Raw genomic sequence first — 18,875 nt, 5'->3', positions numbered from 1 at the left:
TCGGCAGGAATGTATGTACTTGTGCAAATTAAACTAAAACTTTATATTTATTTTTAATGCTTGTGTAGTGGGTTCACGGAGAGTAGAGACGGCTTGTCGAGGCAACACGTTTATTCCAATAGCAGTAACGATCCCGAACACAAAGGGGTAGCGGCCTCTCCACCCGATACCTGGGGAGGTATAGCCTCTGGGCTAGCGTGCCCCATCACTCGGGCTACGTGCTCTCAGCCCTCCGGCTAAGGGGTCCGAGGGGAGGCTAGCTGACCCGACCCAGCCAAGGTCCTCGGGTCCCGACCACTGGCCCACTCGGTCCCCGCCCTTAGAAGGACGTCGGGTACGGGGTTCCCAGGGTCCTAGCCTAAGCAGGTCTTCAGTCTTCAGCTTGACGATGACTGCCAAACCCGTCCAGGGGTCCGGCTTTTATACCCGTTCCCGGGTCTCTCCGATCCTAGCCACGCCTTCCTTCTGGAACTCTCCAGGGGGCTCTGGAATATTCCCCCAGCCCCTCTCTTGGGGTCTGGGGAGCCCTATTGGCCCAACGGCCCGACTCATCTTACCCATTCAATGTACCACCCCCTATTGACACACGTCCGCTACTACAGGTAAGGATGAATGGAAAACTACAGTGCCCAACCATGCAACTACACTTGCGTACATTTTCTCTATTGCACTCCTGTCGTTTGTATTGTTTGTTGTTACTCACTAATCCTCTATAGCCCCTACTGGACATCTGTGAAGAATAGCTTATCACATTACTCCAGTCAAAATAAAGATTCTGAATCCGAGTCCACTGCTGGATGAGGGCCTGATACGTTTAAGTGCAAGGACACCATGCGTGTATAGTGATTGTGCCAGGAACCTAGTCAACGGCTCGCATCTAATATCAACTTGTAACGCGCACCTAGATTCACTCACTCGTTCATTACATTTTGACATTGGTCAGTCTATTGTGTTAATCAAAGGTGCCCATTTGGCAAGGCCGAGTTCAGTGAGATATTTTGTTTAGCCAATGTCAAGCCAACAGATGACATCACATGACCGTTTAAAATAATGGGTGCACTCAAATCAATTTAAGAGATTGACTACTAAATTATAGCCATGGAGTAATCAACTTTAATTTAGGGTACTGCAGAGAAACAAAAAACATGAACCCTTGTCACCCCACAAAAACAAGCAACATGTTCTGCGAATGCTGTAACATGTGGACAGATGCACATGACAGGAATTACATATCCTGAAGACAATGAACCTTAAAAATAATTACCATTTTCACATTTGGGTTTAAAAAAAACATTAACCATTTTCCTATACACATCTATAAATATTACTAAAATATCTCAAGACATTTTAATTTTTTTGCAACAAATATACACACCCTTTTGTAGCGAGGCAAAAATGTTGGTCCATAAACAAGCTGCGATAAATGGCAATACAGTACGTACTACAAGTGTCACAAAGCAATATCGGTATTAAAATGCTACTACCAAAATGCATACACACATGCAAGCCAGGTGGCATACTTAATCAGTCTTAATCACATAGTTTTACAACGGTTAAGCCTTCAAGCTGAGTTGTTTTTCCCTCGACCACGTCGACGTTATTACAAGATATTAAAACAAAATCCCAACTCTCAGAGCATGACATGAACGCCTCTCCCAAAGCAGCAATGAAGCATTGGTGGTCGTTTACCAGTCTCTCACTACCCAATTTCATACATTTTAATCTGTGTGATTGTATTACCACCAATAAAACACATCAGTTAATCTCCAGAGAGCATGTGGTTCCAACTGTGGAATGCTTCCACAACGAGTGTCATCGGCAGATGCTAAGATGAAACTGCAGTTAGTGGAGACATTTCCACCAGGGTCAAGAAAACCACGGGTATCGTGGCGATGCCGAGACCGTATCCATACAGGGTGGCAGCTGCCACACAGCAAACCAACGTGGGGGGGGGGGGGGGGGGGTCGTTCTCCGTCTGGCCCAGGGGTAGGCAACCTGCTGCTTCGGAGCCAGATGCGGCTCTTTAAGGATTGCTTCCTGACGTTATTTATTCTGGACCGTCTTGTATCCACATGCATTGCAGCTCTTAAAATAGTGAGCTTTTTACCGAATTAGAAAACAAATGGCTCTTCTTGTTATTTTGGTTGGCCACCCCTGGGCTATCTCGACCAGGCCAACAACACCAACTGGTGTTCAAAGAGCAGACGATGCCTCACTCATCTGCTCCAGCGGAGTTTGTTAGAGGAACAGTGCACACCTGATAATTTAAGCACCAATACTGACAGTGCGTGGGACTATGCCTAAAATGATCGTTATTGATCGAATTTGTTATGATGGGCATGAAACGAATGAACTGGAGGGGGTGATCAATTGCACTTGTCAATGTGTCCAATGCTTATACAATTACAGTCCATCATGGCAGGTTTCTTGGTTAACTCTGCCCATGAATAGGAGGCGAATGCAGGAACAATCTGCAATCTGTTGTGACAAAATGGCTCCATTTGTGGATCATGGCGCATGCATCAGTACATAAAGGTCTATAAATACAGACAATATAAATAAGGATGCTTTTACATAATTACATTATTTGCTTGCAACTGCGTATGCCTTGGTGAATCGCTGAATAGCAACCTGTCAGCAACAAGCCCAAAATATTGCTCTGCCTCAGAGTTTTAGAGGCCATCACACAACTTGTACTTTTCAAGCCAACAACACTCAACCTTAAATATTGACTAGAATACATTACTATCGATAAACATGTGGAATTGGTGTTAAAAAAAACGTTTAAATGGACCAACTCATAGGTTTTCATTTTACCCCTGATTACATTTAAAGAATGCCACAAACACTTTCCCAGTCATCAAAGTTCAAATTCATCTCTCTTCACCATCTGAAATTGGACAAAATTGGAAGGCTAATTTGTGCCTCAAGCCCACCCATTGTAGTTTTATTAAACAAAGTCACATTAGCCGCACGAGCAACGTGCTTCATTCCGTAATTGATGCAGGTTGTCTTTCTTGGACACCGTGGCCATGTAACATCGTGGCCAATACTTAACTAAACTAAGTGGGAACCAGACATGCGAATACATTCGGGTGGAACAAATCAGTTTTACAAAATGTATATTATTCTTCAAAAAGGGTGTAACCCATGCAATAACCTGACCACAAGCTTGTTTACTGTAGCTATGACAACACCTGGTGTTGCCAAACCCAGCAGCGGCTTTAATCGCCTTGAGATGCAAATGTTTACAATGGCTGCAATTATGGAAATACACCAAATTTAGATATAATCGTCATTTAGAGCCCACTTGTAATGTAACGTTTTCCAAAAGATAACAGCAAGCTATATTATAATAACATGCTACAGGCCACAGACAAAACATATGCGGACATTAACCATGTACTGTGATTCAAAGATATGCTACAATTTGGCCAATTTTTCCACTTTGTCACTGTCAATGAAAACCGTACACACAAACTGCACCAAACAGTTTGTGTTTGAAGAAGCAGACATTTGGAAGGAAATGTATTCTTTTACGGATCTTAAACCCCAAGGAGTAAAACTGATGACAGGGCTTTGACTGATCACACCATGTGGATTTACCATCATAGAGACGTATGCGGAATAAACGTTTGGCAACATCAAAGGAGTGCTGTAAAAAATCATAACAAAAGTGCTCTCTGTGCATCCGTTGTTTTCTTTTTGTGAAGACCAACAAAACTTAGGTTTGCTTTACAAAAAATACCTGTCTGTGTTAAACACCGAGTTCTGTACACCAGTGAATTATCTGTCAATTAGTTAAAACCATAGCGCAGTTGATGGATTAGAGGGTAATGAATTTTTTAATGTTGCTTATATACAATATGGCTGCCCAGAGTGCCCCATCAATGTTTTCATAGAAAAGAGGCTTTAACAAATAAGTCAATGGATCAGTTTACAACGCATTGTGTTGTCTCAGATGCCAATATAAATATTTATAATTTGCAAACAAATAGAAATGCACATGGCGGCAATAACCACATAATTATTTTTCTCCCAAAAATTTCGGGCCTTTTCCCACCCTTTAATTGTTGACAACAAAACTTGGAAAAAGAGTACTTGTTCACTAATATTTTCTGCTGTAACGTTAAAGGGTTTTTACATATCTGAATGTAATAAAACATGAAACCACGTTGACATTTTTAAAAACGTCCAATTTCTGTGTGTAAAGCAATACATATGGACCTGTAGATTTACCTAAATTGTGAATCAACTGAAAATGTATTGCATTCATACTCTTGGGTCTATCAGTTAAGTCATGTAAATACATAACAATAGATCACAACGTTTCCATCGCAACACAAGCAATCGTAAAAATAATAGATCACGACATTTCGATCACTTGTTGCAATCGAAACGTCGTGATCTATTATTTTTTATTTACGCGACTTTACCGAAAGACCCAAGAGTTATGAATTCCTGCAGTCACGAAAGCTTTAAATCAAGATGTATTGCATTATCTCCCAAAAGTGCAGGAAGTTAGACTGCCACTTACATTGCAACCCTGTGTTGCATTCCCTTTGGAATTCAATTCAAATGTTGATTTGTGAGTCCCTGGCTAAGACTAGATGTTGCCAGACATGTGGTCTGTGCCTACTTTTTTACATTAAAAAAACGTTAGTTGGCCTTTCTTTTATATTGGTAAATAAGTTGTTTTTTTTGTGGCACATTACCCAACGTTAAACTACCAGCACATTTGTAAAAATATATGTGTACCATGGCGTTAAAGCCACATGCAATTATACATCTGCTAATATGTAAACATGGGATCTGCTTTTCAGACCTACAATAATGATCATAACCCAGTGGAACCTTTTGAGATCAACAGTTACCAGTTTTTACTTTTAAAAATATAACTTATATACTCTATTTAACCCATTCCGCTATTGAACCACAACGTTTCTTTGCAATTACAAACCCAAAAGACACCCCCAAAGTTTTAGATAAAACAAAAGTGTTAGAAAAAACTAGTAGATTATTTTAGTTTTCCCGTCTCAACAGTGTAATCGCCCTTTTTCGTCACCGTGTTTCAAAAGTCATTGTCGGCTGGAGCGTCAGGCCTGTTTGCATAACCTGGGTTACGATCCGCACCCATGGCCCCATCTTCGTCATCTGAAATTAAAACAGAAGGGGGCTCTCGGTACACGCCACATGTACACACGACATTTGCACGTCCTGGCCAGGAGCGTAATGCGCATAGTTCATTAAGAGTTTGCATGAACTGTCGATACATAAAACACCCTCCCACCCTCATACTGCAAGATCCAGCCACTGTATGGATACAACAGCAACAATGCATAAGAGTTGCAATTGTGATAACATCAAATGGCACCAATAACGCAACGGATATGCAACAGCTGATTAATTACAGCTCAGGGTATTCCGTTGGGGCAGATGCAAACAATTTGTATTTTTTCATGACAATCTAATAATAGGAACGATTCATCAGTTCATCATTAAAAATCCAATGCTACGATCGCAATAAATGCATCGAATTATGCATGCAAACATCGACAATGACTTACCATTAGTTAAACGTATACCTAAGTGTTACGTATAAACTACTGGATCAAATGAGACCGTATAAACATGACAGATGAGAATACTAATTATTTGATGAAGCTGCATTGGCAGTAGTGCATAAGCACGATTAACCAATAACTATCATAGAATACAAGTGAAACCAACAGCATTAAATTCAAAACAATTGATTCTTGAGTAGAATCGTCACCCCAGAATGTGACAGTTCATCAAATTGCGGGAAGCGAAGTGCACCGTTACATGCCCACAAGACAAACGTCTGATTTCGCATCTTCACTTGTGTAGCAAATACCATCGGAATGTCAGGGTAAGCAAATGGCAACGAAAGAGACGTTTAGTGCATGCATTATGGCGTTATGCAAGTTCAGCAACATGCAACTGTTGACACGTGGTGAATATTCAGTTAAAACTGTCAAGAGGGGTGGGGGGGTCTATTAGCCTGGGGATAAAAACAAAATCACAAACACAATGATGTTAATTGACTTTTTTTTGCAAAGGTACAACTCAAGCGGTATACTTATGGTAAGGAAACTGCGTGAACATAGCGATGGTTGTAAGAGCAGCTCATGCCATGAAAAGATTAGCAAGCCACATGATGCACCAAGCCACATGTACCTCAAGAGCAAAGCAAGAACGAGGGAAGAATTAAAGACACTCGGACAACTGACATTTCTCTATCCCAAATTATTTGTAGTAAAGAAAGAGACGTTATTGTGGATAGGTTGCCAATGGGGTACAGTTTCATGATATTCTATCTTTTAAATAAAAAAAAACGCCCCGAATGAAAATCCAGAGACCTTGTAGGGCTCTTCCTGGATCAATAATGCACGACTCCGTGGTCAATAATGATTTGGAATCTTATAATGCGTACATCGCATCATGGAAGATTACATATTTTTCAGTATGCATATGTTGCATGGGTTCAGGTTAGCCTTGCAACTGTTTGTGACTGCAATATTGACCACAATGTCAAAAATCAAGTTCGGGAAAAAAATCATACATAAGCATGGATTATGTTACGTTTTGCAACATGAGTTTGTCATTGGAAGTATTTAATCAACACTCTAGAAGCTGGAGGGCTAGCTGTCAGGCAAAATTCATTTTCATATTTGCAAACACTCCTCGTTGCTTTGTTTATGCAATACTTTCATCAATTTGTCTGGTTGTGAAAAAGGTAGTTAGCAAAACAACGTTATACCTACAAGTTCGTTAATGTTCGTTCATCTTTATGGAAGTTATTGAGTGCCTCCCTCCCCCGATACAGACAATGTCTTCATTATTGAAAATTATGTTTCGGTCCAGGTGAGTAAAGCGTGGGGGGTTTGCCCATTGACACCCGCATGTCAGCGTTGAAAGTGATTCGTGCGGTTAATTCGTACCCTTGGGTTTCCCTGCACGGGGCTGCCAACCCCGCTCACCTTGGTTGTCATCCTCCCCTCCGTCCCCGTCCTCCTCCTCATTGTAGGCCAGCTCAGCCTGCTTGTCTGCCTCGTACTCACCCACATTACCCCCGTCGCCCTCGTAGTCGGCTCTACTGGCCTGCGCTGGGTCTGCCTGACTAGGCCCCGACCGCGCAGGAGCCCCGGCCGCCCCAGCCACCGATTCGCGGGAGAGGCGGCCTGAGGTCGCCGGCCGGCCGGTCGGTCAGCCAGCCATGAAGGCGGTCACGCGGTTGGCGAAGAAGGGAAACAGAACGTAGGAAGCCACAAGGGACAGATGCATAGAGGGAGGCCAGAGAACCGGGGTAAAGCTTAACCCGCTCAGCCACCAAAACCACTTTCTGCGTAATTTCAGACCCAATCTACAGCACACATTCTAAAAATACGAGGATGCACAAGGAGATGAAAAGTAAATGCCATCAGTAAAATTTAAGCATGAGCACCTATAGCTTATTGTAGTAATAAACTCGGCTTTTTTTTTACAATGATGCTGTATCTGATGATACGAGACGACCATATCCCTTGAAATAAAATGATCAACTTTACAGATCACCACTTTCGGACGGAGCGCAGCTACATACCGGATTTTCCCGGCTTGCCAGGCTCGTGATCCTCGGCTTCATCGGCTTTCTCCACCTGTTCCAGACCTTGCTCAATCTTGTCCTCCTCCTTGGGGGGCACCATCATAACTACGGTTGTCTTCCCACCCTTTGGCGCAGGACCTGGATTCCCGATTACAACTTTTGGTGCTTTTTTGCTCTCGGTTACACGTGGAGGTTTATTCTGCTTGGGTGATGTTACTTTTACGACTTTGCCATCATTAACAGTGTCTTCCTTTTTCTTATCTGCAGGTGGAAAAAGCACCAGAAAGAAAGCAATGCTTATTTAACATCACAGCTAACCGCATAAATTGGCGCGCAAAGTTTGCCGTGTGGTGTTGCGGTTACCAGGTTCCTCAACAACGGCCTTCTGTTCATCATCATCGGGTTTCTTCTTGTTCTCTGTTTCTTCTACAATGTCTGGCATCCCTGCATCCCCTTCTTTCTTTTCCACTACCAAAATGTAAACAAATAAAATTCAGCACTTTATTTTAACTATAATAAACATTTTAAAAAGCATAAAACAATGGCGTTCCAAACAAAGTAAATTGAGCATACAGTGAAATGCAACAGTTGTCGGTGTCAACTGCATAGAATTCAAACACTCACGTTTTCCCTGCTCACCATCAGGTGACACATTTGCCTGCTCTGCTGGGATGTCGTTCGTCTCTAGTTTTTCAACCTTCACCTTTTCACCTACATTCTGCTCTGGCTTTGCAGCATTCACTTTTTCTTTCTCAGGTGCCTTCGGTGGCTGTTTGGAAAAACATAAAAGGCAGCTGGAGGTATTGAATATAATTTTGGAAAAGGAAATGTTACATATTATATAAACATCTACACATTTAGCATACTTTACAATAGTTAATTCGCCATAGTGAAATGGTCAATAGTAAAATGAACAGTTGGCTTTCCGTCCTGCCCCATTTAGATGTAGGAATACAAGACAACAACTGTGTTTATCATTTGTACAATGTCATCAAAAGGCCTGCGCTCACATACTGGTGAATGCATTATACAAGGAACCCCATCACAAACCAAAATTGACATGAATGCTCACCTAATCCCACCCTTCTCTTTCAACGGTATTTTAAAAAACGTGAAGGTGTAACCTTGCAATTTGCTTGCTCGTGCTACTGTTTCTGGAAGGGCATCCACGAGAGGTAACTCTTGAGTGCCCCTTTAGAGTTTTTGCTTGGCCCACTCTTCCAGGCTGACCAGACATGAGTTTGTTTGTCCTTCTCCCGCACCTACAATTAGCGTGGTTGAGTATGTATGGTGCGAAAGAAGTTCAACATACAGTAAAATCTTGGATTACAAGTAACTTGGTCTGCGAGTGTTTTGCAAGACGAGCAAATTTTTAAAATAAATATTAATTTGATAAACGAGCGAGGTTTTGCAATGAGCAGTACTTGTATACGCTTTGTCTGCCGAGCGTTACGTGATCACAACTGATATACAAGTGCTTTGATATACGAGTGCTTTGGATTACAAACACGTATCCGCAACGAATTATGCTCGCAATCCAAGGTTTTACTGTATTAATCTTGGAAGAGGTGGGAATACTACTGGACATCTGTGGAAAAAGAGCTTCATAACTCATCGGATTTCTCCAGGATAAATACATATTCTGATACCCACACTTTACCCCACCACACGCAACATACCAATCAATTCACTGTGGTGTGTGCTCATTTCATCCTGTGCAGTGGACATAGGCATATTAAAGCACCACGTGATATATTATACATGGTATACACTTTTGAATATCAATAACTTACAATATCTCTTTCTTTCTTTTCCACTGCTTCTGCCTTGAGTTTGCTGTTTTCTTTCTTGAGAGCTTCCAGTTTTTCTTCATACTGATCTTTCAGGGAAGTCAGCTGCTGGTTACACTGAAAGCTGCACATGACAAACGCAAGTTTACTTCAAAACAGCACATTCAACACATTAAATGTGCATGAAACAAAACACTAGGTGGAGATCATTCGTGCTCGTTTCCTCCCATGTGTACAAACTCTAATTGCCTGAAAACATCTTAATATATAGAGGACTTTAGAGCAATCTATGGCATCGGCTCACCACCTGGCAGCCTTCCAGCTTGCCTGTGGTTTCCCAGCGATTGTGAGATGCAATTTCCACAAACGACGTCATATAAAACAAATAATTACATTCCATTTTTTTTGTTTCTGAAAAAGTCCTGATATTCAGTGAGGCTTTCATAGAAAAGTAAATAACGTTATTACAGTAAGACATGAAAAATTACCAGTAAGTGCAAAAGCAAAAGCCATCATTTAACATTTGTCAAACATGCCACCATCTTATTCTTTGGGTCTTTCAGTAAAGCCACGTAGATAGATCAAATAATAAAAAATAATAACAATATCACGACGTATTCTCAGCAGCTCTCCCACGATTGAAACGTCGTGATATTGTTATTGTTTTTATTATTACCGAAAGACCCAAAGAATATGAATTACTGCAGTCACGAAAGCTTTTAAGTCATGATGCCACCATCTATGCTAATGGTTCACTGGCTATAAATTCGAAGCATTTTCCTCAATCATATGAGTTTTTTCTAAATGTAGCCAACACTCTGCAAAGTAAAACCTCAACATTCCAAAGCAAGTTCTTTTTTTCAGACGTCACGTTGTCAGTGTTGTTTGTATGATGATCTTCTGTGCCGACTGTGCTGCCTTTTAACTAAATGCAGACATGCACTGTTAACAAATTAAAAAAAGTAAATTTTCTAAATTTCAGCCATCACTCAGGCTTAACTACACACTTAGTAAAGAGGGCAAGTTCCATTAAAACCTTCATCCTATGGACATTACCAAAGCATACCCTTTAAACTGTATGAGAAAGCACTTGGCGTACATTCCTAACATACCTGTTATATTCCAGTCTTTGCTGGAGTGAAGAGGAGTTCCGTTTGTATGCATCCATTTCTCCCTGTAATCTGATGTACTCTCTCTGCAGCTCAACAAATTCGCCTGCAACAGACCAAGAGGAAGATTTTAATCTTCCTTTTTTGTTTATAACAAGCGTGCTATCAAGACCACATCACAAGATGAAGAATATTTAATTTGTAACTGCTGCTATAAGTGGATTTAAAACTAAATTCTTTAGAACTTATTTTTTTTCATTTGTTGTCCTTCCCCCAAACCTCCAATTAATTTGGTTGGTGCGAAAGAAGTTCAACATACACTCTATGTCTGAGATTTGGAATATGTCACAACTAACTTTTGAAGTGACATTAAGCGGCCTGTTTATAAAAGCCTTGTTAATGCCTTACATATTTTTCACACAGAATTTCAGCTGAAAATGGAAGTCTTAACAGCTGTAACAAGCCGAATTGAGTGAAAAAACTACTTGTTTTTAATGCAGTCATCAGTCACAGAACCTGGTTTAATCATGGTTGGCTACTCAGATTCTCAACCACTCCAATGCCATATCCACATGCATGTTATGAGTTAATCATGATCATCTCGCATGCATGCGCTCAGTACCCCAATATTAATGATATGACAATTTTCTACATGAGTTATGAAAAATAATACTATATTACAATAGCCTATTGCAAAATATCAAATTCGAAAGCGCGTGTGTATAACACGTCAAACAAGTACATTGTGAATACTGGACGGACAAGGATAACCTGTTTTATGGAATGCAGTTGTATAGGACATGTAAGCTTGCATAACATTTTAAAGAAATTCAACAATAACCTGCTATTTTTGCATACCATATTTGGACAATCTATAGTCTATGCGTTATATTATTATACACGATATACTGTACACCCAAATAATGTAATGTGATGCATATTTATTTGTGTACATTGTGGACAAGTTCTCACCTTGAATTTTTTTAAATGAAACTTGCGTGTCAGAAATGTTCCTTGCCATTAGACTCTGAAAGAATTGTACACACGTGCATCATACAAAGTTAATACGACTCCAAATGATTCGATTTGCAGTTTCATATTAAACGTGACTTCTGGAGATGTCACAATGCACCGATTCATAAATCAAATATTTTTATGCTCACGACACTTGCATTTAATTGCGTCCGAGACGTGACGTTTTTCAATTTGTCTATGCCATATGTAAGTAATTGGTTCTTGTGAACCTCACCAGTCACCAGAGGCTGCTATATTTACCAGTCTAACAAAATATATATTCTATTTAATTAAATCACGACTTTGGATTGTGAAGATTAATAAAATCGCCAGGAAGGTGGATCGTTCCATCTCCAATAACCACATATTTACAAATGTTCCACTTAAATCGCATTACATCATCAGGGTGATGTGATTTAAAGTATATACACTCTGCCTCACTGACGTTCTAACCTATGCACCAAATCATGCCAAGCGACTGTTTAATACCATTACCACAGATGCTCATATTACAGCTCTTTAAACATTACTGGCTTTCGTATGTAGTGCACAGATCTACCCTGCACAAGGCCAAAGTAGTTCTTTTGTACGTGGCATTATTGTATTTGTTTAGGATTTGTTTTGCCATTTACAAAGCCATGCAATAAAAAGAGCCACAGGTGATTACGTCATTTGCAAGAAAGTACTGTGTAGATTGTAACAGGTTATACGATATTACGTACACTTACCATGTTTAATTAGAAGCTATGTTTGATGGACTTTGTAAAATCTCTTCGATGGGGGTCAAACTTTAGTATGAAAAAAACAAGTGTTTTAAGCAGGAGTAATATCACTTTTAGTTCACGTCAGAGCTAGCCTTCAACACCACAACCAGAAAATGCCTCTGGGCTTGTATGTACGGAGAACTTATTTCGCCCCATACGTAGCCAACTGTGCTAAACGGAGGTGTGAAGGATGCTTTGAATTTACGAACATATTGTAAATTGTGCAAAGGAATGTGGTGTATATGTAATCACGGAGAGTAGTTTGTGACTGGTTGGGATGTGTGCATGTAGGATGGAGGATTTTACTTCCAAGACTGGCATTTAAGTGGCACCTGGTGGTTGACAACCAAAAAGGGAAGCCCTAAAGCAAGATGGTGATGCAACAAAGATGGTGATGCAACACAACTGATGCTTTTGCAATGTTGTTGACCTTTTAAAGAGGGAACAGTATTTGGCAATACTGCATTGGCTTTGGGGCACGCGCACATCTACATGCTATGAAGGGCTATCACCCGAAACGTCGCCTATTATACACGTACCTTTTAAGGCAGTGTAATTGACCAAAGAGAGAACAAAGGTCGATGGCAACTTTGCACTTACAGAGGGACCTTTAAGGGCATAGATTTACATGATCTGAACCAACCGGATCTGGCAAGCTTGGTAACCTGAAATACATCGCCAGAAACCAGATGAAACCAGAACCACTGAATTGTGCAAGTAATTTGCGCGTGGCAGAAAATATTAAAAACCATTTACCCAACAATGCCATCATAGGACATGAATATTTTTCAGTGTTAACGTGGGTGAAATTTGCGATGAGGCGATGCAGTGCAGTATATAATATTGCTTTTGAAAGCAAAACAAAATACTCTTTAAATGCTTAGGTATTTTTTTTACAGAATTGTAACGATATGATGATTTAACACTCACTGTATATCATGGGGTCAATGCAAGTTCATATTCGTGTGGAGTTCTGATGTTAATTGCTGTGCCATTCACAAACTGGTCCTGGTTCATCCAGAGATATTTCATGTTTGACAGTAATTGTTTTCATGTTTGCAAAAAGGGGCCCACAGTTGAGATAATTCTACCACCTTTCTAAACGTCTGCGTAAATTTTGGCATTGCCGGGGCAGCGAAGCTGATGGAGACTCGTGTACATTTGCGCAGGCAGACAAGCGTGATTCTGTTTTATAACTTCACACCTGAAGATAATATCTATACTCAGACACGTGGACGTAAAATTAATGTTGCACTGAAAACGGCCATGGTTAATGACCTCACAGTGTTGGTTGCGTGAATCATTGTAGTTATTTCACACTGAGAGGAGGGCCATGCACTGGACATCTGGGAAAAATAGCTTCGTAGCTCATCGTATTCCACGAGTCTAAATAAAGATTCTGATATTTGGTGAAAATGCTGTTCATTTTCATCAGCTTGTTCTGTGGTGGTGGCTGCATCTACGATCATGCGGTCCCGAATGAGCTTGAAGAACCTGACTGGCTGGCGACCCAGCTCCTATCACCAAGGCAATGTTCGTGATTGCGTGGGCGTGAAACGCGAGTTCAGCAAGGGACTGTCTTCTCTACAAGCAGAGACAACACTTGGAACTCTTGTTGAGAAACAGCACTCCCGGGTTAACGGCACCACGTGCCCATCTGCGTTTCACGAGACTTTCTTAAGAAGTGGTTTGCTTTGATGTTAACATTATTTTGAAAACCGCCATCTCCTTCGGTGTCCAACCTGTCACCAATAAAAAGGAATAAGCTACTCTACCTCACTACAGATTCTCAAAGTGAATTCCATTCCATTGTATGTGACAAGATTACAATGTGGCAAATTAAGTTAGTACACAATTAATCGAAGACTTAAATCAATTGCGATGTACAAAAACCATCACCAAAAATCTAATTTTGAAACTAAAATGCCACATCACATTCAACATTTACGGTCAACTGCTTTGGAAAACTGCATACTTTCAATGCCTATGCAGTTGTATGTAACTGCATTTATTCATTGCTGAAACGGATTTTTAAGCCCACAATTACATCGACTAGTGAAAGCGATGATTATGGTTTATGCAAAATAAATGCAAATTGAGGATAATCAAAGCAGCAGCCAACAGGAGGGAATGTGCCTGAGAGTACGTCCACCACTGAGAAGGAACGATGAAATCAGCTAATGTACAATGCAAGGCGGATTGTTACTTCGAAGGACCGTGAGAGATGGCAACGCTTGTGGAGGCCTTTTTTGCAGCAGTGATATCCTGTTACAGTATGTTTAGGCAAATGGAGTGAATACTATTGTACACGAAACAAAGCAATTGAACAAATACGTACAAATATGTTCAAAACAACAAAGATATCCTGTTACAGTATATTTAGTCAAATGGAGTGAATACTATTGTACACGAGACAAAGCAATTGAACAAACAATACGTACAAATATGTTCAAAACAACAAAGAATATATTCCTGAAGAGAACCATGGCACCTAACCGTGACAATTTACTCAACCAATTGGGGTGGATGGCGAGGGAATCGATATACAGGTTTTTATCGAACACGAGTTTTGGCTATACAGGGGTTAGTTAATGAGGTCTGTTTTCCGGCACACGGGGGTCATGTTTCGACTATATGCAGTTTGACGTTGCTAAGATAGTCGTGAGATCGGTTTACGAGAGGTGAGTGCGGCATCTGTTGGAAGGTACTATGGTGTTAATGAATCGACTGAGAGTGATTTATATACCATGTATGTTTTTGTGTGATCATCTAACACTCAACATGGTTAGCTATGTACGGTGCGAAAGAAGTTCAACACACACACCACGCTCACACACAACGCAAATATCCACACATTGACGCATGCATCTTGAGTCCACTCGTTGAGGACATGGTGACTCATCAAAGTTCAAGCGACAGGGGTGGAAACGAGTGCTGCAGTGCGGGAAGTCATGGAGATGTGGATTTTGTGTTGAGGTGAAATTGAAAGTGCACACACACACGAGAAATGGTGAGCGACTCGGCATCCTTTATAACAATTAAGGATGTGGTGTTGTGCAGGGTAGCTTGAGTTATCATATTAGGACAGGAAACACCAAATTACATTATACGACCGCGTAGGTTTATGCGGTGGCACTGTATAACCCTCCAATGTTTTTTGGGTTGTACCGCGAGTTTTTTGGCATGATGTCTGATGTTTCGCTCCAGATGCTGGACGATTTTTCAGGAACTGAATAAATTCATTTCAATCAATCAATTCAGTGTCTTGAAGAAGCTCCCAGCAGGCGAAGTGAAACATCAAACACCACTGATATCAACGCAGCCACAGTCATCTGCCTCACCTTCTCTCCCATGCACTGGTGGAGTTCTCGCTCTTTGTCCCTGAGCAGGCTGCCGGCTTGCATGAGTTCGTCCTTCTTGCTCTGCACCTCCACGCGGTGGTTCTCCACCTGGCCCGAGAGCTCGGCCGTGCGTTTCTCCACACGCACCTTGGCCGCCTCGAGCCGGTGCTTCTCCATGCCCAACTGTTCCAGCTCCTCGGTCAGGTGGTTGTTGCGGCCAGACACGATCCAGTAGTTGAAGGCCAGCACGGTGGACACCACCAGCAGGGCGGCCAGGACCAGAGGGGGCGCGCGGCCCCCACGTCGCGTCCCGCCGAAGCCCATCATTGTTGTACTGTCAGGCTGTAAACACCTTCTTGCAGAACTTTAACGCTGCACACACAATACAATACAACACAATGCAATTTGGGTTTAAACAGTGTGTAAATGCCATTGCAGGGTAATGCACCACAGAAAATAGTGGGCATATTTATTTAATATTGAGAGCCAGTTAGACGTAAGCACAGGAAAAATATGGTATAAAGCCTGGTCTTGAACAGGGGTAGAGGAGTCAACAGTGCAGATATCTGGGGGAAGGGAATTCCAAACTATGGAGAAAGCAGATGTGACGGCATGGTATATCACGGAGTGATGGTTAACTTGGAACTTAGAATGCCTTAGATGCTGGAGCAGTTTTTGTAGATGAGTAATTTAAGAGATAGACAGGAACGGGTCTATGATCTTGACATGCACCAATCTTTGCAGAACAAATATATAACAATGTGTCACTTGTGTTAAGAGGGGCCTGTTGCAGTGACTTCAGAAGCAATTATGTGATGAATTCTTCCAAGGATGCTTTCTGACACAATGCACTTACAGCTGCAAGAATTCGGAATGGAAAAAAAAAACTAAAATTAGTTACTTCAGTGAACTTATACAATGATTTACTGGAATTTTTGTAAAAGGCCAGTTGGCTTAAAATACTGTGCCTTTACTTTCCTCTCCGTGACAGTTAAAAAAAATCCTGTAATTTCAATTAACCAATCATTTATTACCATTATTTTTGCATAACTACAAGATTGCGAATTGCAACTTAACTCTATATACAAGGAATTATTAACGAAGGACATGATAATTAATTACATCAATCTGTGCCTGCAGCTGTATTATTTGTGCATATCTAAATGATCTCATTGGCAAATATACCTAATAATGTTTATTGGTCACAAGTGCAGTACAGAAAAAAACACATTCCTTATTATAATGGATATTAACCTTTTTACCATTGCAATCTAATGTACAATATTGAGTTTCAATGCAAATTCTTCATTGCAAAGGTAGGTTTCATATATTTAGGTTGGGCCCACTTTTGCAATGTTTAGACTATCCAAAAAGGCTTCTTACTTCTTTGGTGAATGGATAAGCAACGCCGATCTGACGATGCTGACGATATATAACGCACTTTGCATGATGCTTGCTTTATTTTAACAATTCCAACTGCACAAACACCAGATTTGCATCTTGACAAATAGCCTAAACATTCACCTTACAGCTTTGCCCCATTACATCGGACGGAGATAAACGGCTTAGTTTCAGGCAAAGGAGTCGGGACCAAAATGGGACATTCGCCGACAGCTAACTCTGTCAAGACATGAACAAGTTACCACGAGACTTCCAAACAAAAACACGATTCACAATTGATTCATTTTGGTTTGACCACGTAATCAAAAGTTAATTACGAATCATATTAGCCGCGGAAACCTACGTTTTTATTTACAATAAACAAAATGTGCCTGCTGCAGATAGAAAGGTGGTGATAATGCGGGTTGTGGTAGTGATAGAGGTAGGAGAGTTAATGGTAACAGCAGTGGTGGTGATTATGGTAGTGATAGTGATAACGATCGTAGTAGTAGCGACGGTAACTTTGTTTTATCGTGGTGGCAATCGTGATGACAGTGACGGTAAAAAGGCGTACAACACAACCAGTGTACAACCTTGAGCATTACCCATTGTCATTCAAATAAACCCAAGGGGAAATAACCAAATGTGTACGTATTACAACACACAGCATTGTAATGCTATTCCCCCAATGGGCCATAGGGACATTGCCAACGTGTCACATCTCATATCCTTGTGGCTTGTGTACACAAACCCCCTTTCAAGGACCCCATTGATTTACATTATTTGTTACATTCAGTACAAAAAAATAAGTGCCGTAAAAACACCCCCCAAAAAAACTATTAACTTAATCGTCTTCAACACCAAAGCAAAAAAAAATACTCCACACCGACTAGGCCGTAGGCTGCGTACCGCTGTGGGACTAGTTCCGTAGCCGGGTTTGGGAGCGCCCGGCGGGCACAGACCCCGACCAGGCCGGCCTCGACCCCTCTACGGTCCCTGCTGTCGAAATAACCGAGCCCGTTGATAGTACTTGTTTTTCAGAACTGTCCCGTGTGAAAGCGACAAGGCATTTTTTCCTTATCGTGGAGGATATTTATATCGCTTTATAACCGTGTTAAATGCTGTCGAAGATATCTCTCACCTTCGCTCGCTCGCTCGCTGACAGACGAAGATGGAGACACTTGAGTTGATACACCAGCTTCTCCCTGCTGCTGTTGTTGTTGTCGTTGTTGTTGATGTCGGGAGTGTTGCTGCTGCTGCTGCTGTTGTTGTTGGTGGTGAAAATTGATGGTGGTGGACCAGCTTCTGTAATGGAACCATAAACAATAGCGGAGGCGGAAGATGAAGCGGCTTGGCTCAGGGCTCCCCCAGTGGGCGCCTCGCCTCTCTCCGCCCTCTGTTGGCTTAGGCCCGGCCCTTGCTGTAGCCTCCTCCTCCTCCCTCGCTCACTCGCCCTCGTTCCCCCGTACATTCGTGTTCACCTACTAACCTCGGGCTTCGGCACGAGTTCGAAGAAGGAGAGAAAATATTTAGGTTTGAGCCTTTGACCAAAATATTCCCGGAGGCGCCATCGCACGCGCGGAGAGCGACTTCTGCACAAACTTAGCGGCAGGTTTAGAGCAAAAGACAAACGCATTCTGAATTAAATAAACATTATAGGCGATGGTATCAATCGCGTCTATTGAGGTCGTTTTCCTACCCCCACCCCCCCCCAAAGTTATTCTGTAACAATGCAGTTTTGACTGTACATTGTGTTGTCAACATGACGCTCACATTGCATCTCTATGGGAAGTAGGATCCGATTTGCCATGGGGGTTCCGCTAACTCGTTGTGTCGTAAAAACAGGAGACCGCCTGTTCAAGTTCAAGTTC

General features: G+C 41.5%; 1 protein-coding gene across 3 annotated transcripts; it reads right to left on the bottom strand.

Annotated features, from left to right (window-relative positions):
* Positions 1 to 1,090: 1,090 nt before the first annotated feature.
* Positions 1,091 to 18,616, bottom strand: GOLM2 (golgi membrane protein 2). Of its 3 annotated transcripts, none has more exons than XM_061553448.1 (10): positions 18,146 to 18,616; positions 15,625 to 15,996; positions 11,478 to 11,532; positions 10,509 to 10,611; positions 9,400 to 9,520; positions 8,231 to 8,375; positions 7,970 to 8,074; positions 7,604 to 7,867; positions 6,963 to 7,202; positions 1,091 to 5,154 (listed from the first exon to the last, which is right to left on the bottom strand). In XM_061553448.1, exons 2-10 carry the CDS (start codon positions 15,949 to 15,951, stop codon positions 5,072 to 5,074), a joined length of 1,443 nt encoding a protein of 480 aa, XP_061409432.1. In that variant the 5' UTR covers positions 15,952 to 15,996; positions 18,146 to 18,616; the 3' UTR covers positions 1,091 to 5,071. The 3 variants fall into 3 exon arrangements, with proteins under 3 accessions (XP_061409432.1, XP_061409433.1, XP_061409435.1); XM_061553449.1 differs by having other exon boundaries at positions 7,002 to 7,202; positions 18,146 to 18,615; XM_061553451.1 differs by lacking the exon at positions 6,963 to 7,202 and having other exon boundaries at positions 18,146 to 18,606.
* Positions 18,617 to 18,875: the final 259 nt, after the last annotated feature.

The sequence above is a fragment of the Lethenteron reissneri genome, chromosome 18, assembly GCF_015708825.2.
Source record: "Lethenteron reissneri isolate LAM-NWPU_2019-01 chromosome 18, ASM1570882v1, whole genome shotgun sequence".
NCBI lineage: Eukaryota > Metazoa > Chordata > Hyperoartia > Petromyzontiformes > Petromyzontidae > Lethenteron > Lethenteron reissneri.
The sequence above is the reverse complement of the archived record's forward strand: the minus strand, read 5'-3'. Positions and strand labels throughout refer to the sequence as shown.

Coding starts and splice junctions, on each gene's coding strand:
- GOLM2 (XM_061553448.1), bottom strand. CDS start 15,951: ATGATGGGCTTCGGCGGGACGCGACGTGGGGGCCGCGCGCCCCCTCTG. Junction 11,533..15,624: donor ACCAGTGCATGGGAGAGAAG/GTGAGGCAGATG, acceptor CAATTCTTTCAG/AGTCTAATGGCAAGGAACAT. Junction 9,521..10,508: donor CAAAGACTGGAATATAACAG/GTATGTTAGGAA, acceptor TGTCATGTGCAG/CTTTCAGTGTAACCAGCAGC.